Genomic DNA, 26,930 nt, shown 5'->3' with positions numbered 1-26,930 from the left:
CTGTAATTGAAACCAAAGCTACTGTTCTCCTGTAAAATGACTTGCAACAGTAAGTAGATGGTTATTATTTTGTGACATTTTCTGCTGTTCTACTTAAGTTAGATACCTGTATATTCTAAGTCAAGGGCAATAGTTTGACATGTTCTATTTAATCACCAAATATTAAAGCTGAAGACTTATCTGTGAAAGAAAGGGCAGTAAAAGTTAAGTTAGTAGGATAAGTGTTCTAGAAAGCAATGGATTTCATGTTTAGACTTCCTGCTAATTAGTACCACTATATATCATACATCCGAGTTTCATTTAGATTCACTTATTCCCCATCTTGTCTATCCAGGCAAAGGTGAAAATCTTATGTTTGAAGCATATATCAATGACAGTTTGAAGCCACTGAATGAAGACAGTAAATACTTAAGTACATAAAAAGGGATAGGGAGTCAAAAAGTTAAGTTTTAGAACTCGGCCCAATCCAGAAGAAAGTATTATCTGGTTCATAAGTTCAATGGAAATGTGGGCTTCTGCTACATGAAAACTCCGTTTTAGTGGTCAACCAGACAGTTCACATTGTCATCACTGGTAATGCAGAAAGTACCAAAATCCTGTAAAAATCTTTACAACTATTTTGAAACTTGGCGTCCTGAAGGTCAGGCTCAGTACCGGTCCATATTGTCACAGAATACTCTTTTCCTACATGTATACCAGGGTCCTCAAATTTTAATCATATTGTGGAACATGTAAGAGATTGTCTCCTGGACAACGTGCCCTCCTGTTTGCTACTACACAGACCGCATCCCTCCCATTCATAATCATGCAACATCCCTGAGGCAAATACAGGAATTGCTTACATGGAAGAGTATAATAGGAAATATTTAATATATTTTTTAGTCTTGATAAAGTGTAGCAGCTGCAAGTGACAAGCCAGCTCCTCATGGACCACAGTTCAAAATCTCTAGATACCCTATAGTAACTATTGAAAGATGTACAGTCACCGGCCTTGATGAAGCCAAAGGCAAAATCTGGAGTTATTGGTGTGGGAGAAGGACAAATCAAAGACTATGACAAAAAGAAAGGTCCACAACTTCCTATCCTGGAGTTGGAGATTTTTTTCAAAACAAAACAAAACAAAAAAAACAACAGAGGCACCAGACATGGACAGGGTGAGGGTTTCCCAATTTGCTCAAAGCCAATATATTCCAGGGCTATGGAACATATTGGCATCAGAACATCGTGGATGTCAGCTGTTGACTCTGGGCATCCTTGCTGAAGGTGATGCACTTAAAGCAGATATTGAAATAAGTCAGTTAATATTCATTTAACTAAAAATAATTTGGAAATTCTGTATTTATGATCCAAAGATAACATCAGCTCCTAAAAAAGCACTTTTCTGCCTGTGGCACATTTAATCAGTATATTTGCACCCTTATTTGATACCAAAGGTAGACGGATTTATATGCCACGTTTATTTTAGTGGCTGTAAATGCTGGCTTTTCTGACAGGAATATCCTCCACAACATTATCAATGACTGTAAGACCATATTTTGATATTTAAAAAAAAAAAAAACAACCCAGGAATCACAGTGTTAAAAAAAGTATCTATTTTTTTTTTCCAAATAGGTATATTTCTTTCTTTTTTTTTTTAAATTAACTGTATTGATCCTAATTATGCAAGTAAATCACTTGATATGAATTACATTACTTATGGTTTTAAAAACAGCATACTCTAGTTTAATCTGAGTATATGTAACATACAAGAAAAGATTCAGTGATACTCTTTATGCTTAATACTTTGCAATGAAATGGCTACTTGAACACAATAGCAACAACATGTAATTGTCTAGAACAGATACATCCATTGCTTTCTGCAAAACTGGGCAATTTTGGCTAAAGAGTATCCTGTTATACTTATGAAATTCAAGGGGGGGGAAGGGGAGTACAGACTAAGCGCACGGGGCCTTAAATCCTTATATTTCTTTTGGAACGGGAAGGACTAATGTTGTATTTTTACAACAAAGTGGTTTATTCTAGGTTACCCACAATACCATTAACCTAACTGATGTGAACATTGGCAAAGGCTCATCTAGACAATCACTTATTTGATATAAAAATTCACCTTGAAAACTTGACCTTATACCCTTTTCTCATGTGTACTGTGATGCATATTCAGTAAAGAAGGACTGCCTTATTCATGTCCAATTTAGAGTGCAGATTCTTCAGGGCAGGGACCATCTCTTCAATGTTTTGTACAGCACTGAGCACATCACAGGCACGCTAAGCAGTATATGATTACAAGATGCTTCAGTAGCATGGAGAATTAATACTCCCACAGCTCTGTGATGGGTGATATTTTTAAAACTTTAATATGGTACTTCTGAACCAAAACACAAAATAATTTCTTGTTTAAACTCTTTAATTTCTATTATATTGAAACAGTCAACTGTAAAAGATATTGGAGAAACAGGGCAAACGATAAACACCATTACAATCTGTACACAGTTTTCCTATAAATCAAAAAATTGTTACTTCTAAAGTAACATATCACACCAGTTTAAGTTTTATCTTAAAAAGTTAAATACTGAAGATGTGCTTACACTTAAAAATCCCACCATATTACAACAATCCAGCCACTGAGCATTGAATACTGCGTTACCAACTCAGGAGAAAGTCAAGAGGTGTCTAACTTAAGACACTTAATTCACATACCATAAATCAGATCAAAAATGTATCTAGTTTATAAGATAGGAGCATCTCTGTGCTTTAGCCTCATAATAAATGAGGTAGATGTTGATGTCACCAAGATCTGCTGTATACCTTAAGAGGTATAGACCACCTGACTTTACATGAGTCAAGATTGCACTCATGACTTTACATTGGAAGTGCATGGTCAATATCCATTAATGAATCATCAGTTGCTTCTGTATAAATGAATTTACTCTTCTGTGAAATACATGACCAATGTTTTATATTTATGTTTGAAAGTAGCACTGTATCTGTAAAAACTTTTGCATACTCAGTTTCAGGACATTTAATGTAGACAGTGTCACAATACAAAAAGTAGAAGTTAGAACCTGTCAGCAGCTACAGAATTTTGATTTTTTCTGAAGGTTAATCTACTGTAAAAATCACACAACCTAAACTTTTGTCTTCCTTCCAGTATAAAGTGTCTTCATTTAAGTATTCTTTTTAACCAATACATATCTGTGACTAAGATTCATAGCAGAACCCACTAAAAGGAGTGCAATCAGTATACTACAGTGTTTGTTTCGGGAGGGAAAGAAATACTAAGACAACGGGGAAAACATTGCAAAAACATTTTTCCCTATATACTATAGCTTGTATTCTTACCAACTACTGGAGCCTGCCTCCACACATCTCATTAGCTAAACACAATCCATTTTGGGGAATTGTATATAAGCATGGTGGGTTGTTTGACCTTTTCTTAGATTGACAGAACACAAACAAAACAAAAAAATCAGTTTCTGCTGTGGACTCACTACTGAGAGAAGGATGAAGATCAAAACTAAGGTAGATATCCAGAGTTTGAGCAGAACTTCTTACTTTTTCATCTTTATGCAGACAATTTCATCAGCGGACCTGATAAAAAAAATCTTATTGAGGCAACTACCTTAAAGTCACAATGTAACAGGAACCTGGAATATGTTTTATAAAAAGTTAATTAACCCTATCATATGTCACACTTTACCATACTCTCACTGGGGATACAGTACAAAATGTGGTCATATTATTTCCAAAGATAAAAAGTGGATAATTATATTAGCCTTCTTTACACTTCTAATGCATAAGCCCACACACTCTCGACAGATACAAGGAGTCACTGCCTCTACTGACAAATCTTCCAATGTTTATAATGTGAACTCGTTCTTTTTTTCAAAAAAACTTAGGTGTAGTAATCTGTTTTTGGTTGGAACTTTGCCTCAATGGAGAGAAAAATAATTTCTGCTGTCCAAGAACTCAACATTAAATGTAAGCAATAGAAAAAGATGTTTGTAAGTCTGAATGAAAACTAGCAATTTTACCCTAAATCTCTCAGACATGGTACAACATTTCTAAACCCATCTTAATAAGCATGAGATATAGCTCAGAAATCATTACAGTAGTATTTACATTATGCCCAATGTCAATTCAGAAAAAGCTGCTTCAGTAAACCATTATTTTTGTGGCTGTTGCTTGGGATTTGCTTGTGAAGCAGACCACAAAGCTCCCATCTCACTCATACTGCATTAAGCACAGGTCCAGAACCCAGACTTTACTCAGGAAGAGAACAGACAAGAGATACTTGACATCAGAAGCGACTATTTGTTTCAGAATGTTACTGGATAATAAAGCCCATTATCATAGTTTGATTAAGTGGAAGGCCTCAGACCTCAAGGGGACATATTTCAACTTTACACAAATATGAAATAAATATTAAATTTACCAAAAAAATGTTTTAGTAACCTTGCCTGATCTGTCTACAAAACACACATACATGCAATGGTCCTCATTAAAGTCTTTATACTTCCTCTTTTTAAGTCAAGTGTTAGACAGTGCAGCAATGTTAGACAACAGGCAAAAGTATAAATATTCTAATAGTGAACAGTGGTTGTCACATACTGCTTGCAGGACTTCTGATGCTATAGCAAAGCTAAACAAAATGCTGAATTTCTCCTCATCAGTGTCATTCTGGGTCCTAAGGCCTCAGAGTAGGTAAATCATGTTACACTGCAGAAAGCTTCATACACACAAGAAAGACAGAATTGTGGGTTTTGCTTACCCAACTGATTGAATTATTTCTGTAAGCTTAATATTCAACATATATAGTATAACATACTATATAGTTTTGCACACACACACACACACACACACATGCACGCACGCACGCACACTGTTATATAGTACATATTAGAAATTAAAGCATTGGAGACTAGTGAAAAATAGTGGTTTTCACCACTGAGTTACAATATACACGTGTGTGCACATGTACACACACACACACACACACACACACACACACACACACACACAGAGTGTGTAAATTAAATATACATTCATGTTCATATATAAACGCGCAAGTGTATATTTAATTCACTATAGATATGCACGTGTGTGTGTGTGTGTGTGTGTGTGTGTGTGTGTGAGAGAGAGAGAGAGAAACTAAAAACTGAAGAGATTAGTGAAAAATCGTGGCTTGCACCACTGAGCTACAATACACTGCACAATTATCATCAGGCCTTGACTCAGAAAACCTTTAAGGAAATTGTCTGCAATTGCAGACTAGTAGGCAAAGTCTATGCTACTTGTGTTGATTCCACATACATATATGAGCACACACGTGCACACACGCACGCACACACACACAGAGTTAACAGAATTTTACGTGTGTATGTTCTGTACGGCAGCTGACCTCTATGGCATAACACTTAATATAATTCTTACAGTTCTATAAATTACAGTAAGAGGCCTGCGTAGCTTTTTACAAAGCATACTGGGCTCAGATTTAACAGTGAAGTATGTAAGATTTATCTTGTGGTTCACTAGTCTTAATCAGACACCTTCCAACCGCCACTGATGAAAGTGCCTTCTGTCATTTAAAATTAAGAATAAAAAGCCTACAATATTGGATCTGTAAGAATGTAGAATTTGGCATCATGAAGCAAACAGTCTAGTGAATCCTATATGAAAGTAACCTGATCTCTCCAAATTACTTCATTTTTTTATGCATTCTTAGTAGAAAAGAAGTGTGACTTGCTGTTAAAGACACCTACTGCGGACAGTTTTACATTCCTAATTAGAGTTATACTGGGCTTCAAATGTACCCTTTATTTTTAAGTCTCAAAGTTGTTCACTGGCATTGTATTTATATCACAGAGGAGGTACTGTGCATTTAACATAGTAGTAGGGCATCATATCTAGAAACATGAGACACTGTCCAAACAGGAATGCATTATTCTCAGCTTCCAGTCTTCACGGCACCTCCAGCATAAACTGGCTGAGGAGTAAACAAAATGGACCAAAACAAATCAAATTGCAGAATCTAATGCAGCCTGGTTTCTCAGAAATACAGTGTGAAAAGTGAGAGAAGGTTGGACCCAAAGTTATCAACAAGTGAAATTATTATAAAAATATTTCAATGATGATGACAGGAATGTCATGAGGTCGAAGTTTTCGGCTCTATTGATTGAAGATGATTGCTTCTCACAGTGTTTTCTGATGCCCATTTGCAGAAGGCTTTGTTGTCTCAGAGTCTCTTGCATTGTTCGACAGATGAAGTTTATCTAAACCTGCATAAATATTATACATAAGGTAAAATACAAATTTCTGCTTTTCACATGTATAGTTATTTAATGGAAAGCTGCTAAAAGCACATTTTACTCAAACCAAACTGTTCAGGTTTAGGTTTCCAGATTTGTTTATGGCCAAAATTATTTTTCTAAAAGATATGCTCAAAATAACACCCTGGAATCACCACATTCACCACTGCAATATGATTATGATATGCTTTGTACAGTGCATGATTTGTGAGGTATCTTTTAAAAAGTCTTGATCTGTTGAACATTCTGCTGAGTATGTATTATCATTGTATGTGAAGTTATGAAGTATTGCTGTATGTTTGTTACTGAAATATGTGGTAAGTAGGAAATGCACAAAGCCAGCCTTTCAATGAAAACAAAGGAGTATCTAACAAAACAGATTTACATCCGGACCAGCCAGACATGTGCTGATGGCCCATCAAGAAGAATCCACTCTCCCAGAGACTCCTGAGAGAGGGCATGTATGCAGTGGGGGCTACCTAACTCCCAGGTCACAGCAAGGATCTTTCTAGCACCTGGAGAAAAAGTATAAATGAGGGTCGATGACATCACCACAGGGCCTCTCTCCTTTTCCATCTCAACACCTGGAAAATTGTCTGGAAGACAAAGACTTTGAACTGGGGAGATATGTGCCAGGCTGAGAAGGGAACTCACTCAGCCTGTGTATTAAGAACTGTAAACTGTCTGGAACATCCAATAGCATGAGAAAAGCTGTTTGGTTCAAATCTTGCTTAGTCTGTTAAAGTTAGAATTTAGACTGCGATTCTATTTTTATTTCTTATGTAACCAACTTTGACCTCTGTGCCTAACACTTATAATCAATGAAAATCTATCTTTCTGTAGTTAAACTTATTTTAATGTTTTATCCTTACCAGTAAGTTTATCTAAAGTGCTTGGGGAATCTGCTTAGATTACTAAAGCTGATGCATGTCCACTTTCCTTTGATGAAGTGGCAAACTAATTAATGAGCCTGCACTGTTCTAGGGAAGGTCTTGAGCAGTATGAGATGGTACATTTCTGGGGTGCAAGACTGCGAGATTTGCTCGTATCTCTCTCTGTATAACTCAGGAGGGCTTATACAGCATTCATGCAATTTAGCTGGCTGTGTCCCTGCAGGTTGTTGGCTGAGTGATCACAGCACCTAGAGGGGTTTTGCTGCTTGTCACTAGCACAGCATCATAAGAGACAGCCTAGGCAGGAGAATTAACAGTGCACAGTGGTCCCACAGTTATAGGTTGTACCCCAGCGGTATGTAACAGTTTAAGCTTAGTTTTCCATGTTTGCTTGAGGCCAAAATTGTTTTTCTAAAAGATATGCTCTAGTTCAAACAAGAATTACTTCAGGGAAGTCCTCTGGTCTGTCATACAGCAAGTCAGATTGCATGATCACAACACTCCCTTCTGGATTTAAAATCTATGAACATTTCCAAAAACAGGAGTCTACAATTAAGTTCTTAAATCTGCATTTTAAACAATTAAGAATGGATTTTCAAAAGTGTTTAAGTGCACAAGTTCCATGGGCACTCTTAAAAATCCTACCCTTAGTTGTCTAAAGATGGACTTTGGAACCTAAAGTTAGGGTACTTTTTTGAAAATTTAATCCTAAGGGCACAAAATGGATCATAACATTTGAGAACTTCCCCAACTCTTGGATCCTCATTCCCTACCCAAATCCAAAACTATTCCCTTAGCAATCAAAATAATGATATGTAAAATAGGATTACTCAAGACACTGAATGAGGTGAACTCTTTTAATGAAAATGTCCCTATCTAATTAAGATATAGGGAGATCAAACCAAACAGATAAACAAGAAATCAACAGCAGTGTATCACGTCTATCAAAACCAGCTAAGATAAAGCTTCCTTTAATACATATTCCTAGCACAAGAATATTGATAAATCATAGAAAGCTAGGACTGAAAAGACCTTGAGAAGTCATCAATTCCAGCCCCCAGTGCTGTGGGGCAGGACCAAGTAAGTCTACAGCATCCCTGACAGGTGTTTGTCCAACCTGTTTTTAAAAACCTCAAATGATGGGGATTCCACAATCTCCCTTGGAAGCCTATTCCAGAGTTTAACTACCTCTATTGTTACAAAGTTTTCCTGATACCTAACCGAAATCTCTCTTGCTACAGATTAAGCCCATTACTTTTTGTCTTGCTTTCAGTGGACATGGAGAACAATTGAGCACCTTCATTTTTATAACAGTTCTAAACATATCTGAAGACTTATCAGAGTCCCCCCTCAAATCTTCTTTTCTCAAGACTCAACATACCCAATTTTTTAACCTTTCCTCATAGTTCAAGTTTTCTAAACCTTTTATCATTTTTGTTTCTCTCCTCTGAACTCTCTCCAATTTGTCCACATCTTTCCTAAAGTGTGGCACCCAGAACTGGACACAATACTCCAGCTGAGGCCTCACCAATGCAGAGTAGAGTTGGACAGTTACCTCTGGTGTCTTATATATGACAATCCTATTAGCTTTTTTTGTAGCTGCATCACATCATGATATATAAAAGCTTGGTATAAATAATATGGAAAGAAAAAGGCTATTAAGAGGAAAATGGTCAGACTTCACAAACTATGAATCAGTTCTTGACACAACTACCCTCAAGACACTGCACCTAAAAGGAATCAACTAAGGAGGCCCATATGAGTAAACTTTAAATATTGCAAAGAAATGAGCCAGTTTCCATACGCTGGTTCTACGTGTCTTCTACAGATGCTGATTCCATCCCTACCCTAAAGGATGAGGAATGGGCTTTGATCTTAAACAGGGACTATTTACTTTTACAGGCTTCCCTATCATAAATAAGCCTTGATATCATACCTACAGTCTTTCATTGCCAGCTTAAGAAATTCAAACTAAAAGCAACTTGTACTTCTGAAAATTCTTACACCCATTCATTCAGTGGTAATTATTTCATCATGATGAAAGGAAAAATTGACATAGAAGCAGTGAGTTCAGCCTCACATTATCTCATTTTCTTTATCTGGAGAGAAGCAGTATGAGCAGGACAGAAAAGGCCTAGCTCTGTTTCCAGGGCAGGGGCTGTGGGATGTCTTCTTGTTTCCACCATTGGTCATTAAGGCTGTGAGTCTGTCACAGAGGTTGCAGAAGGCACAGACTCCATGATTTCCGTGACTTCCATGACTTCCGCAGCTGCAGTGGCTAGAGCAGCTGGCCCTGGGACCTCCACAGCAGTGGTCCCTGAGGCTGTCGGACAGCAGTCTCCCTCAGGGGTCTCAGAGCAGTGGTCGGCCAGGGGCAGTCAGCTAAGATTTAGTCAGGGTTATTTATAGTAGAAGTCATGGACAGGTCATGAGCCGTGAACTTTTGTTTATTGCCATGACCTGTCCATGACTTTTACTAAAATACCCATGACTAAATCTTAGCCTTAGTCATTGTGAATTTCACCTCTGGTGCTCAGTAATGCACAAACAAATTTACATTTACATTCCCCCAGTCATTAATGTTTCAGACTGTACAAATGTATATGCACTATGTGTGATGTTTATGGGTAAAATCAATTTGCCACATGGTTCCACAATTTATGCGCTCTGGCCATTAAGCCACTCTGCTGAACTACTAAGGATCCAAATCTCTGAGCAGTTTTATTTCTAGACTTTCAAGACTAGGAGTTCTGTCTTTAAAATCAGAACATTTGGATGTATGGAAGTGCTAGTTTAGATAGTTTTTAAGTTTCTCAAACATATTTCTCCCCCTCCGCCCAGGCATTTGGACTCAAAGGCATAATAGCATTCCAGGTGGAGGGATAAAAACCATTTTAAAAGCTCTAGAAATTCTAGAATAGATTCTGTGAAGTATGTGGCATAAACAAAACATTTGGTGCGATATACATTTTGTTTCCACTTGTTTGGGGTGTACTCAGTTGGCCACATTTCCATAATAGGGATCATCCTAAATTCATACTAATGAAGCCTTTATAATACCTCAGATTGTAAGTTATTACCTACGTGTGTGTACACACAAACGAATAATGTGCAAACCAACTACTGAAGTATTAAAATTGCAAACTTAAGCAATTACACAATCATAAAACGTGAAAGTTAAGAATGAATCAAAAATCTTGTTTTCGTCTCTTTGTAACGCATACCCATCATAATACAGACTTAATGTGTAGATTCTTTCTAAACTGATATATTCTTTCTACAGCCCTATAAAATGTGATCACAAAGAAAGATTACTGACAAAGAATCCATGGCTCTTCAGAGTGACAGGATAGATCCAGATTCTAAAGAGCACTTGTACTTTCTTTGCCATAGTCACAACTCTCTGGGAAGAAGTGACCACTGGAGTCTCATGCACGCATCGGCACGGCACTGAATGTTCAGACCCAGGATTATAATCAACAGTAATCTAAATCTCACTTCTGGACCTTTCAATTTAATCAAATTCCATTTAAGAGTCTGAACAAGTAGATACAGTTGACAGGGAGCGTATCTAGGCAGTCAACCTACTCAAAGTGAGCTCTCTCCTTTAAGTATTTACAGCACAGAGCCCCACGCTTGGGAGATTAAGTACCAGCAAAACCACTAAAGGACGTGGCTCTCATGAGAGCTAGTTAAATAAAGATAACAGAGCTGTTCTTCTGAACTGATCACGAGACATGGAAACCAAGTCGAGAGAGTTAACATACTGTAATCTGAATTCTGGATAGATGTCCTACATCTCAGAGAGAGAACATTTGAAGACATACTGTGGAAACTGCCTTGGATCTGTAGAATGTCTTTTAAAACTTTTAGATACTACCATACTTGAACATTCTTAGCAAGCATGCATACACAATTTGATCCATTTAGATATGCTGAGTAGAAATTGTATCCCCTTTAGGCTTGTCTACAAAAGTATCTAAGTAATTTATGTAAAGGTTTAGTCCTCTGTCTATAGTAGCTAAAAGCTGCTAAGCTATGCAGTCTAATGTTTCCTGATAGTAAACGATGCTTCAGACAGAATACTACTGGGAAGTTAAAAAACTGTTTTAGGTAAAGTCAGAATTCAACGTTAGTTAGGAATGTAGGTTGTGGGCACAGCACTATTTTATCCTTTTGGAAAGAGCCTAGGATTCACAGCCCTCCATTTGTCAGAGTAAAAAGGGATAGAGAATGGGGATCAGTACCACCGCTCCTTATATTACCATAGGGCTGAATATTGCTTTCTGTGAGGTGACAAGTGAATACCACCAAACTGCTACCACTTTTGAGAGGGATCTGACTCTGGAGTTCCTGGCATTCACAGTCCCAAGAGTATGGTTCCATGCTGGCAATATTCTGAAAACTGAAGATATCATAATACACAGGAGGTCAGAGTTAAGGTTGTGTGCTCTATCTTAGCCTGCACATTTTCTCAGAGGATTGCTCAACTCTGTAACCTTAGCTCTTAACTTGTAGATTTTCCAATTTTTTTTTCTTATGTTAATGATTGATCCCTAGGATACAGACCTTTTTATTATTATGATAAACTCTTTAAACAGACAAAAAGGATTTTGATAAATAGCTTCGGATTTTTCTTTTTATTTGTTATTGTTAGGATGTTTTTCTGACATTATAAATAAAAGATGAAAATATCACTAATATAGAATTCAATTCCCTTCTGGCAGAGACCAAACCAGGAACGTTTCAGCCTAAAAAGTGACTTTTTTAAAATAAGTTATGAGTGAATGAAGAAAGATATTATAACAAACTTTTTTCCAGCCCTAACTATACTGGGTGTGACTAAGCACCTGCTCTAAAATACATGCATTCACAAACACCCTGAAGGTACAGAAATAATTAAGATAATTCAAACATTAGCCAGAAGGTATAGTGTGGTGCAGGGGAGTGGGGAAAACGTTTAAGTGAGAAAAAATAACCCTTTTGCAATGGCACAGAGGTTCTGTTACAACTCCACCTGTCTACACGCACACCCATTTGGTTAGCTTAAGAGCAAGAATTAGATTAAATACATTTGTAGGGACTTGGGAAATGTTACGACGGAAAAAGGCAAGAAAAAATATGTAGATGTTAAAATAAAGGGCAAATGCCTTTAACATATTACCTAATGCCTTGAAGAGCTCTTCTCGCACAGCAGAGGTGAACTTTCTGACCAGACATAGAGTTGTCATGATGGCAAAGAGCAAATTGTAAGATAACACAATGTAGAAGTTTCCCAGCCAGTTAAACCTTCCAAAGTCTCCAAGCAGATCAAATCTGGTAATTCCTGTTAAAATTACATATTTGAACATTTAAAAAGAGAGAAGATTTGAGAAAAATTCTTGAAAATTTTTTGGAATTACTATAAAAATACAGGAGATTGACATATGTAACTCTAGTACTTTGTGCTGTATTAAAGAAAAATACACTAAATATCCCTATGTTTGATAGACGGATGTACAGTCAAAGACGCAAACCAAAAAAGGTTAGAAGGTCACTCGGGTCTCTTGTTTGCCTACCATAAAGTTGTTAGCTGTACTATAATATGTGTTGGTTGACCAAAATACTTTAGCTGGTTCATATGTAAAATTGGTTAATGTGTATCTTGAAATAACAGTGTTATAAACTCAAGACAAGTAAGTCCTTCCCTAATTTCAATAAATACAATTTTGAAAATCAAGTATCTTAAATCAACCATCATAAACGCCACTTGTTTAAGATGTCAGCTTTCTATAAAATCCTTACTGATATCAAAAAAATGATGGAAAGTATTGTGGGCCTGCCTTTCCCCAAAGACAACACTAATTTACATTTAACTGCTTCACTCACTCACTCACACACTCTCATACACACACATGTCTAGTTGTGAAAATTGCTGTTTTTCCAAGACATGGGAATGTTTAGCATTACCTTTTGAAAAAATGATATTAAATATAAGAAACAAAAGGATAGCACACCACTAAAGTATAGTTTTTGCCTGCAATAACTATAAGTTACATTATTTCTCTATATATTGATTTTTTTTTATTATTACACTGCTTCTGCAGATACCTGTTTGTAGCAGAAAGTGCCCTGCCAAGAGAGGCACAGAACCACACAGTACAGAAAAAATTAGGGCTGCATACATGCTTTGCAGATCTACTGTTTTAGAATCAAGGATTCAAAAGACTTTCTCTCCTAGTGCCAGTGCTGCAGTCAGTCAGACAGGGGTTACACAGGAGGAGGAAATAAGCTAGGCTGAGAGACAGCCTCACAATCCTGAGGGCTCTCAGGCTCCAACTCACATGCCAGGGTAGCAAACTCTAGGTGCTACAAAGCTCTGAGTCTAACGATCCCTCACAGCAAGTGCTAATATGCCAAGGAATGAGTCCCTACTGAAGAGGCAGAAAAGGAAATAAAGGTTTCCAAATCTGTTGTATTGGGTCTAACACAAGTCAGTTCCAAGAGAGCAATCTGTGCCAAGAAAGACCACATCAAGACAGACTGCACAGAAGTAAGGATGGAGGTTGTTGAGGCAATGCCAAAACAATCTCCCCTTTGCAGGCCTGCCAGGAGGTGGGAGGGCAGGGGGAAAGGGAGCAATTGCCCAAGGGCCAGGCCTTTAAAAGTGTCCGGGCAGATGGTATAGATACCATGGGCAGCAGGTGAAGCTTCCCCTCAGGGAGGCTAGCTCCCCATCTCACCTCTTCCATCCGCAGTTCAACCCACACCCTGACTCCTCCCCCACCCGGCCTCGCTGCTCACTGCGTCCCTCCTTCCCCCATTCCCTCCTCGGCCTCCATCCTCTCTTTCACACACACCCTTTCCCACTCGGCCTCCCTGCCGCCATGTCCCTCCTCCCCTCTCCTAGCTCTCCCCCCACTGTTGCTTGCCACCTCAAGAGGAAGGGAGGGTGTGGAAGAGAGGAGGAGAGCTGAGGGGAATAGGAGGGACACTGCAAGTGGTGGGGCCGAGCGATGGAGGGGGCAGGGCCTGAGGTGGAGCATGGGCAGGGCCACAGGTGGAAGAGGCAGAGAGCTAGCCTCCTCAAAGGGAAGCTTCACCCACTACCCATGGTCATAAACCTCAGCCATCCATTCCTAGTGGGGCCATTGACTATTCTGCCCTGCAGCCCGGAATTGCTGCTGGCAGGCCTGCCTCTTTGGACCTGACAAACCTTCCCACTCCAAGAAATCCTCCTGTGGTGACTTACCCTTAGAACACAGCCTTACCTCTAAATAAGGCCAACGGAAAGAGTTTTCACTGACCTCTACATCAAAAACAGGGGCAAAAACAAGCTCCAGACACCAAGCTCCCTTTGAAAACACAACACTCAGATCTGAGATTCCTGGGAGTGTTTTTGAACAACAGATCAATTCCAAAAAGGTTTCAGGCATGGGTATACCAGCCTGCAGTGCTCTGTGCAGTGATAAGAGAGGACCCTTCAACTCAGTCTCTTTCCAAGTTCCAGGGAAAAGAACAGCAGAAGCCATGCACCTCACTGAGCAGAGACCCTGGCCCAAAGACTCTCTAGGCTGATCAGTGACACATCATGGCATTACAAAAGGTGGACCATTTGAACCCCTGCATCAGCCATCTTATCTAACTAGAAGAGAAGCAGCTAATGACGGTGATCAACTTGAATATAGAAGGAGAACACAAAGGGTATAAGATCACAAGAAAGAAAAATGACAGAAAAAAAGGAGGGGACCAAGGAAAGAGCCTTAAGGGATAATGCAGAAAGTATTGAAGTTGCCCGGGACAATGAAGGAGAGGGCAAAGAGATAGGTGAACAAAGAGTGCAGAGTCATAAGCACACAAGGACTGACTGTCAAAATCAGCAAGCAGCTCAAGAAAGATAAATACAGAGAAGATGCCTTTAGACTTGATCATGAAGTTGGGATTGACCTTCAGTGCAGTTTAAATGGAGCAGATAGGGTGGGAGTCAAACTGCAGGGCACCCAAGAGGATTTGTGAGAGAAAGTCAAAGAAGGGAACAAGGCACGCTCCAGAAGCCTGAAGTAAGAGGCGGAAAAGGAACTGGAGCACTAGCTGGATATTTAAGAGGAGTCAAAGGAGGGTTTCTTTGCAAAATACAAAGTGACTCTTGAAGAGCAAGGGACTGCGAGGAGGAGTGGTCTTCAAAGGAGAAGTCATCACTGGAAGACAGAGCAGAGGGAGAGTGTGCCATGTCTCAATGACAGCAGCTGAAGAAAAATAATCCAAGTGATTCTAACCTATATTTCTTGACAATCTTTAATAATAATGTATTTTAATATGCTTATCTGGAAAATCAGCCTTTATGCAAGTTGATTTTCTTTTTACTGTCTTATCTATTTAAAAGAACATGTATACAGCCGTTTCAGGGGGAAAAAATTCAATGAGACTACACTTTGAGAGTCTATTGTAGTACCATATAAGGCTACCCTCTGCTATACTTAAGCATACACACAAAAAGTACTAGTGACTCAATATATGGATTTTTTAAAGAATTCTTAAGTTTTTATAGTATTAAGTAAACACAAATATTGATTTGAAATTAAAACTGAAGTTATGATAAAATCCTAAAGAAAAAGAATGCTGGCAGACACTAATTTTATAACAGAATATTCAATGCTGTTTGTAGCTCTAAAATCCTAGCTTATCAACTACTCTGCTCCTAGTTCATTTCACAAAGGTAAATGATATGGTGCTTACAATCAAACACTTGCCAAATCAGGAGCACTAAAAAAAGGCTGAAGAGGCCTGAAAACTAGATTTTTCATTTTTACTTTTTGTTGCTAAAAAATACCCCCAACACCTTGAATATAGCAGTAAAGAACTGCCAGAAACCTCAGTTAGAATGCTAAAATATAAGTAACAATTTTCTATATTTCATCTTAAATTCAAAGATTGGATTAAAAAACGTTAAAACATGAAATACTTTGAAAACTTTGCCCAGTTTGCCTTTCCCATAATGCTGAAATCCTGCTTTTTCTTTATAGTCTAGAAACTTGCTTTTTTAATACTGTGAAAAAACTATGAATCTGTTTAATGTATTTATTTCTTTTCATCTATTCAGTGCCACTGGGCACATGTAAAGCAATGCATGTTGATATTTTCCAAAGCACCACATGACTCACTGTACTCTAATACAGTCTATTAATCCTGTTTGAACAGCTGTGTCTGTGCATTTGTTAGATGTGTTTTAATTGTTCCTTTTTTATTATTATGATGATCTCTATGGCAAACTATCCAGGAATTTAATTTGTTAAGCTTTTTTTTTAAGAAGTGAGTTTTGCCATTAATTTGTTTTCTATGAAACAATAGCATCTAGCATGTACACTTTCCTCAACACAATTAATGTATCTTATATTAATACCAACTGTTAATCTTAATTACAGTGCATATAATCAAAGAGTTTGACAAATGAAAATGGTAAATGCCATAAAAATAAGTAGCACAATACAAATGCTGTAATTCTATTTTTAAAGATCACTATTTGAACACTGTGTGTTAGTCTAGATATTAGAAAGTGGTTTCTCAGATCTTTTATATTTTCTCTTGATTTTAAGATTGGAAAACTAATTCTTAGATTATTTTGATTTTTGTGAAAATTAGAATGTGGATATATAAATGTACGCTATTTTGTGATCTTAAACATGGATTTTTTTTTTTTAATTTTTTTTTTGGAAGGTGAGAGCTGCCATTTGTGTTAGGATACCATCCTTCAAACAATTTATTGTCTCTCTCTCTCATGCGCACAGCCCCGGAATGTCACTGAATGTAATGGGACCCAGTGCAGAAACAGACTTGCAAGTGCCTGTTTGTCCTTATTTGGGCCCTTTAAAATGGGATTTTTCATAAGAAGATTGTATACAGAATGACATGTAGTTTTATTAGACTAGTTTATTGGGAAATCTTAATTGTTTTGAATTTGATGGCACTTCAGTCAAGGTGGGTTTTTTTTTTTCCTCTCTTCAACTAATGGCTTGTGTACACTGCCCTGCAGTTTGGATGTGAACTGCCACTTGCACTAGTATGCTGCGCGGTACCTCCCCCATGTGGATGCTGCGGGCATGAACTAAGAGGTACCTAGTTCACATTAACATAGTCCTAAAGAGGAGCTACAGTGCGTCACGCTAGCACACGCTGCACTTCACCCCCATAGTCCGAATTGTGCAGTCATGTACATAGAGTATAAATGAAAGAAAAGTTACATATTTTCAAATCTGACTGCCTGAAGTTAAACTTCTATATCCATATTTAAACACCTAAAATGTGAGTGGCGTGATTTTTGGAAGCGGTGAACATCCACAAATCCCAGTGAAGTTCACAGGAGATGCAGGTGGTCTGCATCACTGAAAATTAGGCAACTTATTTAAATGCTTCTATATGGCTTTACTGGCCTAATTTTAGGCACTGAGGTCTAGGTCTGAAAGGCTGAACGCTGTTCTCTTTAATCTGTTACACTAGTTTTCCAGGACAAGTATCTATGACAATTCTAAACAGAAACACAGGAGGACTCTTCCCCTCACCAATATTCAGAAGTTTAGCCTTTAACATATTAACCTAAAGGGATAAGGATCATATGAAGAATTGTTTTAACAAAAAACAGGTTCTCCCATTACTATTAAAAAAGCTAAATACATGAAGTGTGTTTAACACTTCATAAACCTTTATTCTTAAGGCATTAACTTTCTGCCTCATCCATAGATAGCTTGCTGTCCCATTCACTTATGACATCTATGTAAACTCAGATGAAATGCACACTTTTACGTAAGACAAAAACCAATTTTAAGATGGACATGAAATAATTGCTCTCCTCTCAAAAGTTTTCAATTCTATTTTCTTTTTACGGTCTGCAAGGTTACTTTCAAGAACAATAGTATTCTTCTGTTTCTATGCAAAACTAAGCTAGCTATGGTATTAGACTGTTTTTTCTTGCTTTACTTGGATTAAGAAGGCGATAGCTTTAAAAGAAACCATGATCTTTTGATTAGAAAATTAGTTACCCCTCTATTCGAAAAAAGGTAGTGTATTTTCTAGAAAATATTTAGCATCTTTTACCAAAATGTGTGTTCCCTGGTATTTATATGTATACTTGGATGGATTAGATTTTTACTAGTAAATGTTGGTAAACATCAATTTCACCATACACACACAAGAAAAAAAACCACATTTCTAAGGATAACAACAGAAATTTACACATAGGCAAAGTAAGAAAAAAGCTGCTTGCGAATTTATTAGGGTTTGATTGAAGGTGATTTATCTTGTATATTCTGATGAAATGTGGACAATTTGTATTTTAATGGTTATAACTAACTTTTTTAATCATAACATCTACTGTCATTAAATAATTATTGTCTGACTCACCCCATAATCTCTTGCAACTGAAAATTTAAATAAATAAATTGATATATTTGATTGATGTAATTGATATATATTTGATTTCAGAAAAAGCTGTCAAAGTACAACTATGAAGTCATTTATAATTCCTGAGAAACACTATGGAAGTTATTTTAACATATATCCAAAGTCTGACTTTTCCGGAGTCATTTGATTTACATACCTGCATCAAAGCGCTATGAAAACGTACAACATAAAAGCAAAGTATTTTTTACTATGATACTGAAAAATTTGTATTAGAACTTACCCAATGTTCTTGACATCACTGGCAAAGCAGAGCTGAGCACTAAGATTGACACACAGTTTCCGATTATCTGTTTGGAATGAGAAAAACACCCCCATCAACATAGGCTTTTTGCTGAAAGAAATATGGCAAGCTGAGCTCTGACAAAACAGTTTCTGAAAGTTACACTCTGTGAATTAAACTTTAAAATGTAATTTTATTTTAGATTATGTAAAATTAATTGTTATTGGAGATGTCTAGCAGAAGCAAGAAGTGTCACTTGCACAATTTTTACCTCCAAAGACAATAGACGAGGTCAGATATTTATTAAAACCAGCAGAGAAGTGAATAAGCAAACGTGTAATGCTACATTTTAATTTATAAACATGCTCACCAAAGGCTTTCCTAATAAACAGAGAATGAATAATTTAAAACATCTATCATTCACTTGATAATTTAGGCCCGAATCCTGCAAACACTTATGCATGTGCTTACCTTTATTCACATGAATGCCACTGGCTTTGAGATAACTTGTGTGTAAAACACATTTGTAACTGCTTGCAGGATTAGAGCCTAACTATAAAAAGGCTGAAAGACAAAATGTTTCCTTTCCACTGAGTTTTTGTTGGTAAATTTAAATTAACAATACAAAAATGCACAGCTGTTTGTTCAGCTCTGGTTCTATAACAATTCACAAGTAAATAAAATATTTGTTAAAGTTACAAAAGTTTCTACATTCTCATTTACTTATATTTTGTTTTTTTCCTTGTAACTATTCTTAATATATACTGTAAATGAAAGCTGAGGAGACATTAACTCTCACTCTCTCTCTCTCACACGCACGCACGCGCGCGCGATATGTTCTATGCCTGTATGTGCTTTCCCACTTCCAATAATTCCTGGCAAGATTAAAGCAATATGTTATATTTGGGCAGAAATTTCTCAAACACTGGAATACACTAAATATTTAATTAAATCCAAACCCTGCCTCCTGCTTATTGATCCCCTCCCCCTTCTCAGTTTGTGGGAATATTTTGTCAAAAACCTTTGCATATGTCTCAGCATTAGGTAACACAGTATTTGTTATTCTGAAACCAATGCCAAATTGTGGAAAGTCAAACTAACCTCAGACTGCAAAATGTTGCTGAATAGAACTCCTCAGTCTTACTTTAATTATTCAAATTTGAATTACTTTGTCTGTATTACTTGTAGCAACCAAGTTCTTCAGATTTCAAACAAGCTCCCTGAAGTACAGTTAGCACAATCAAAGTTACTCATTAGCAATACGTTTCCTTTGGAAAAAAAGTCCTTTCACTAGCTTTTCTATAGCTAGTTAACAAGCTCTGCTATTCCAGGCTTTTTACAAATGAATGGATGCCATCCAAACTAAACAGAGCACATCCTTTTTCCCACTCATTCAGCATTTTGAAAATCTTCCAGTTTGTGTTTACGCAGCTTACAAACAAATACTGATCACTGCAAATGAGCCATTCAGGGCAATTACTAACTAAAAGAGCCAGTTTGTCCTGGGTGGCAAAAAACAGGGGGGCCATCACTACCTCAGACTTTACCTTACCTTTGTCATAGTTGTGTCATCCTTCCTGGGAGTGAAATTTCCAAAAAAACGAAGGCTATAGAAGCCGACGACAGAGGATACCATAAGATAGCTGTGAGAATCAAGGAAAAAAGAACCTCCAAGGAATGCAAGTTTCACTCAAGTTCTCAGCAGTCTCCTAAAAGTCTTAAGAACCAAAGAAAAAACAAAAACACTTCGAGTGCTTGAGAAGGACTGACGTGTCTCTTTCTTCTTTTTAGGCAAGTGTCTTAGTAAATTACCAGTGTCCCAGAAAACTAGACAGAATACTTGTTAACAGACAGAATTCTTACTTAAAGAAAGGATACAAAATCAAAATGATTTCAAGTGCTGCTCCCACAAAACCAAAAGTGGATAGGGAGGCATTTCCTATTCCAGGCCCCTACAAGGAGGAAAAATACTTTGCATATTTTAATGAGATACATGTATTAAGTGTTCAAAAAGTTAACTTTTGTCCCTAGCGAAACTCTAAAATCCTTGGATGAAAGGTGCTATTACAGATGTAAAGTATTATTGCAAAATAAAATATTTTCCTGACTCAAGTCTCTAAATTAAGGGTGATTCCAAATTATTTAGCTCAGATGCTTTGCGATTACACTTGCTAGAATTCAAATTTTAAACCATTTTAATAAGCTGGGAAAACAATTAGGTTTCCAGCATTATGATTTATAGCATATGTAGCATATCTATATCCCATGTTATATTTTATACGCATTCCCACTCTCTAAAGCCAGACTCTTTTTTGTATGTAATGCTACCAAGAAAGCAGCAGCTTATACTAAATGCCTTTATATATCTGTGCAACTACAAGACCTGATTGTGCACATGCAGGAAAAACACATTAACCAGACAGCAAACAAAAAACAAAACACAATCATGTCACAAATTAATGCTATTACCACCTAAAAATGAGCTCTCCATTATTTTCTTGAGATAAACTATTTTTAAAAGTGTAAAATGTGTGTTTCATGTGTTAAAAAGGTATGAAAACAAAAGGATAATGTGCAGGATTGTTGTACAGGTTTTTAATATATTATTTTCCTATAAAAATCTATTACTACTGTACCATTTAAAAATACAAAACATCAAAGAAAGATACCGGCCTCAGGTTTCTGATGGCACTCCATTTATCCATGTTTTCCTTCCCTATTACTGGGCTTGATTCTGCTGAGAAGTCAATGAAGTTACTCATTTGAATAAAGTTATGTATCTTTAAGTGTTTGGAGGACTGAACCCCAAGTCTCAGGTGTGAAATACAGTGTTTTTAAAACTATCAAAGTGGAGTTTCTCACTAGAATTTTGACAAGAAAGTCACCTAAACACATCAGTGAATTTTTCAAAATCATAAAGGAAAGGAAGTTTACTTTACCCCTGATCCCTTTGGCATTGCAGTCTCATCGACCAACAGGCAAAGAATGTTGCAGGCAACTAAGAGGACTGAGATAGACTATAAAAAAGTAGACATTCTGTCAATTCTGAAGATTTAACACTTCCAATGTTTAACATTATGCAATCTGGCAAAGATCAAACATCAATATATTTGTAAAGAAAATTTGAGGAACATTTACATTACTCAAAACTATTAAAATTAGCTCCCAAATAACTGAGAAGGTTCTACATACTGGAAAAAGATAGTGAAATTCTTACCGTCTCAAAGAGCAGCAGTATCATAACTGCTGGATACACTAAATTCCTCTCCCACGCAGAAGCTTTTTTCCGCCGTTCTTTTCACAGGAGAAAAAGAGGACACTTAGTACCATAATTTGAGGCTTCAGATGGTCATTTTTACAGATTCATATTCTAATTGTAGGTAATCTTCTAAAACAACTGTAGCCAAATGGGGTGAGGATACCAATCAGTTGACAGAATATCTACATCATAGCATAACACAGAGCCGTACTTAACCATCATGAAATCCTATTAAAGGAAGCCAGTGGAGTGTCAGCTCCTGTGAATTGGGTTTTATTTTTAATCTATATGTCTAATGCTCACAGTTACACTTCAATATAAGCTGTCAAACTGTATTGTTGTTTTTTCTGGTATGGTGCAGTTTTGCACAGTTTTAAATTGTACTGTGAAGTTTTATTTTGTATTGCACATCTTGTTGCACACTTGAAACAGAACACTTACACAACTCCCTCATACCCCTTTGGTCAGCTCTATGCTCTAGCAATGTTCTGTGATGGGGTGTTACAGTAAATGTTGGGATATTACAAGTAGCAGAAGCTGTTTATGTAGATCTTCATAGGACCCGAAAAAAAAGAAGTATTACAGTAACGCCCTATTTGAATCATAGGATGATCTTCAAATAATTGGACAAGACAAAAAAATTGCAGAAAAGTAATAATGGAGCTTTATTAATAGCAGTAATTTCGAAAAACCAGAGTAGACCTATTTGTTTAAGAAATGTTTGCGGGAACAATATAAATACTGAAGTATTATGTTATGCCTGCTATTTTTTTTTTTTTTTTTGAAAGCCAGATATTTTGCTGTAACTCTATTACATTCGTTTTTTTAAAAAGTGACAGATACAATATAAAATTCTGAAGACAAAGTCTTAAACTGCTGTAGAAATCAAGTCCAGTCACTCTAGCCTTTTACATTTGACAGGCATTTAATGTTACTGCAGTACAAACTGGAAACTCAAAATTTATGCAAAATTGTGCACTGTGCAAAGTAAGCTAATTAAAATAAAAATTGCGGTGGAAGCCTAATATTGTGGGATTCGCAATTTCCACAATAATGTGAATGAAGTAGAGCCTTATATTACAGTCATTTATACAGAATGATCCTCCTACTCTTGCCATTTTAAGTTAGTCTGCATATAAACCTATGGTTAATTTAAAAACTAGATACTGGACATCACCAGTTAGTCAAAAAGTTGACATTTACTTACCACTCAGGTATCTAGGATACTGCAGTATTTCCCTATACTTAAAATAGTAATAACTGAAGTCTTGGATGCTGTGAGGTAACTTGGAAAATGTCAATTTTAAGTAGCAAATATTGCATACAAAAAGGTAACACCCCTGAGAAGTAAAGAAATGAAACTGCAGCAGTTTGCTTTAAAAATGAAGAGTTTTATTATTTTTGTAAAATGTCTCAGTTAAATCAGTCATTTAAAAAAAAAATCTAGGGGAAAGTAGTGTCACTTGTCTGAATGATCAAAAGCATGCAAATGATGTATTAGATGCTATGGTGTTTGAACTGCATCTCTGTTTAGGATATTTTAATACATCTTTCTACAGAAATATAAAAAGCAAAACCAGGAATTCCCATTGCACATTTTCCAATTTATTTTCTTAAATGTTTTTGCTAATGAAGTGCCATATTGATGTATTGTCTTATTTATCTGTAGAAACTCAAAGGAGTGTACTTACAAACATAGGGTTAGGATCACTATTTATTTCAGTCAACTGCAAATCATTTTGGTATGCATACAATAAGAAGTTTCACCTGACACCCTAAAAAGGCTTTCTTATTAAATTGCCAACTACAGAAAACCATAGGTAAGAAAAGCTATATTACCTAATTTTGTTTTCATGCTCTTCACATTTTCAAGTTCCTGTCTCAGCTCTACTGTATTGTATTCCACAGTGGAGGACACACCTGTTCAAAGGCGAAGACATGAGATTTTATTTTTTTCAGACTAATAACCCACAAGAGAGAGTATTAAAACACAGTTTATATTTCACTTACAAGCAGTCATTTTACAGCAGCAATACTCATCCTTTGGCTCTAGGATTGGCAGTGGCTCTTTGGGAGACTGCAAAGAGCTTCCATAAAACATAGGTTTGATTGGAAGTCCTCTATTTTTGTTGAGCAAAAGGTATCTTCCACACCAGAGGCACTACAGAGCAATTTGGTGAGAACCCTTCCTATATCCCTAAGCAGCCAGAGAGAGAATCAGAGAGAAAAGTAGATGCTGAACAGTGCCAAAGAGAGCCAAAAACTGTGGTGCACTGATCTGACATACGGCAAGGCTGCATCATTCTGTTGTCTCAATAAATAATGACATATTATTCAAACGCTATAATACAATCTCTGGTGGCCCTTCAATCTATTCAGTGACTTTCTAAGTTTGAAGATGAAGTAGATCTCTGCCAGTAAGATTGACCATAGGTATGTTAAAGAATAACTTTTTCAAAAGGATAGAATGGTTTTCTTTCTTTGTGTTCAAGGAACACTGGCAACAGAAAAATGATGAGTTTATGAATCCATCGGCAAACAGCCAGTTCACATACAGCCTCTTACAAAACTCACCTGTGCCTTCAATTGAGTTCCTTATATTTGCATAAGGAAGACATTTAAGGACCATGCTAGCCTTTCCTTTGCAATACCTTTGTATCCTCAATATTTTTAACCAAATACGTCAAAAGTTTAAAAAAACAAGGTATTCGCAGGTCCTTTTTTTGACCATTCATAGTTGATTCCCTTCAAAAGTATTCTTTATAAAAAGAAATAGTAAAAAATATTATTTTAGTGATCTGCCTTCCTTTGCTCAAGTTCATGCCCACTTATTGGCTCTGCTGTTTGACAGCATAATTTATGTTAGAGCTATTTATGTAGCGTATCATGACTTGTCTATGGACCGTTGCTTGTATTTGTATTCCTTGATCCACTTTTTATGAAAAGTAGCCCTTCAAAACAAAAAACAAAAAACAAAAAGAGCAGTAATTCTGTCATTCATCTCGGTCTCTCTAGGTTTTAATACCCCACTTGTCACTAGAGTATTTCAACCTTTATATCTTGAATATTAAATTAGAAGTTAGAGCAAAGTTTGGATATATCACTTCTGGTAAGTCAAAAACATACTGAAATCATTCTATCCTTGATGGTGAACTGAAACAAGGACAGTCTGGAGAAATCAGGAGATATGTCACATGGTTCCTAGTGTGTCTAAGGACTGGGAAGGAAGGGAGTAAGCTACCAGCAGACTCATTCCTCAGTCCACTACGTGGCTCATCCCATTATCCTGTCCCCTCTAAAAGGTGGAGAAGGAAGCAGACCACAATACTCCCAAAGACCTCTAATGCACAAAACCTGCTCACACATGCCATACCATATGGATCTTAATAAGTATCTTATCTGTACCATCCAGAATTTGGTATGCCTTTACAAGCCACTCCTCATTCCTTCTGAAAAGGAGAAAGTTTCCTAACATAACACTAATAGAGAGTCCCAATGGAAATCAGGATTCTCTGTGTGGTATTGTTTGTTTCTATAATAAGGTGTGACTCAGGTTGCTTAAAGTGATGCTGGACTGTAGTTGTGTTAGCAAAGGTCGTCTGGCATGAGTACTTTGCTGAAGTGCCCTTAATGGCTATCAGAACTATACAAAACAGTCCAAATGCAACCTCACCAGTTTTCTACATACTCTTCAGGTTCTTATACCATGCCCACCACCGTAGTATCTGATACCTTGTGACGACAATTTCAAACCCACTGCATTTTTTATTACAGAATATTTATATAGTTTTATTTCAATATGATTTAACATTTATCCAAATATGTATTTCAAGCAGTAATTTTCTTCCAGAAATAGTTTACTTTCTGCTTTAAATTACCATGCTTTTTTCATCTCAAGTTTTGTAGCTACTGGTAAATAAAGAAATTTAAATTTAAATACATTTTCTTCTTTAGCAAGAAACAGCCCAATGTTATCTTTGCGTATGCATAAACTCCCACTGACATCACAGAGTTACATGGGTCTAGCTGGAAGTCAGATTGACTCCAAAGAAAGCCTAGTAGCTTTCTACTAGGGCTGAACAATAAATAAGACTTGTAAAAGCTGTTTAGTACAAATCTGTTTTCTCTTTATTCTAGTTTTCTTGAATTATGTGAACCATAACAGTCTAATTTCTCATGTTTCAAATGCACTTTCTTAAAATAAATCTAAGTTTTTAAATTTATAATGGTCTTTAGCTGTGTAAGCTTTTATTTTGTTGTATCCTCTTGAAGTGTTTGAGAGGTCTAAAATTTTGCTTTATTCTCTTGTAAAGTACGTAACTTATGGAATGACTACTATTCAATTAACAAGAACTTTGAGTGTGAAATCCTGGCTTCAATGAAGTCAATTGCAAAATTCTGACTACAGCTGAAATCCCGGCATCAGTAATTTTTTGTACAAAAATTAAAATTAGCATCTGACACTTATCTTTCTTTGTAATGTATTTGGAGATCATTGGAAAGAACTATTTAAGAACTACATATTTTTATTTTTTTGAATACAGAATTTTAAGCTCAACACAACTTCCAGTGACATCAATAGGAATCTTTCAAACAATGTCAATGGTAGCTGCATTATAGGCCCTTAAAATCTACCCTGATAGAGAACAGAAGTTATTCATGTGACTCAGCTCTTATAATTTTTCCTTAAAAGTGATGGCAAGTACCTGGTTATTCTACAAAAGAATTATATTTTACAAGGGAGAGAGTAAGGCAAAGTTTTAGATCAGTCAAAATAGTATTTGATGAGGATGCAGCTAAATACTTAAAGCTCTACAACA

The 26,930-nt window shown here is 36.6% G+C and overlaps 1 protein-coding gene across 4 annotated transcripts in view; it reads right to left on the bottom strand.

The window, feature by feature from the left end:
- LMBR1 (limb development membrane protein 1) overlaps positions 1 to 26,930 on the bottom strand; it is a 144,951-nt gene that overhangs the window by 11,186 nt on the left and 106,835 nt on the right. For 3 of the 4 annotated variants that reach the window (XM_067542714.1, XM_067542716.1, XM_067542717.1), the window contains 7 exons: positions 23,950 to 24,030; positions 22,069 to 22,145; positions 21,791 to 21,868; positions 20,730 to 20,803; positions 20,404 to 20,494; positions 18,852 to 18,918; positions 12,363 to 12,524 (listed from right to left, as the gene is read on the bottom strand). In XM_067542714.1, coding sequence (XP_067398815.1) covers positions 12,363 to 12,524; positions 18,852 to 18,918; positions 20,404 to 20,494; positions 20,730 to 20,803; positions 21,791 to 21,868; positions 22,069 to 22,145; positions 23,950 to 24,030 — 630 coding nt within the window. Of the gene's footprint in view, positions 1 to 4,996; positions 6,276 to 12,362; positions 12,525 to 18,851; positions 18,919 to 20,403; positions 20,495 to 20,729; positions 20,804 to 21,790; positions 21,869 to 22,068; positions 22,146 to 23,949; positions 24,031 to 26,930 lie in introns of those variants that run through there. The other variant, XM_067542715.1, reaches the window with a different exon arrangement.

This window comes from Emydura macquarii, unplaced genomic scaffold, assembly GCF_026122565.2.
Source record: "Emydura macquarii macquarii isolate MOO-44397 ecotype Brisbane River unplaced genomic scaffold, CSIRO-AGI_Emac_v2 contig_719, whole genome shotgun sequence".
Lineage (NCBI taxonomy): Eukaryota > Metazoa > Chordata > Testudines > Chelidae > Emydura > Emydura macquarii.
Note: the sequence above shows the minus strand (reverse complement) of the source record. Positions and strands in the feature narration are given on the sequence as shown.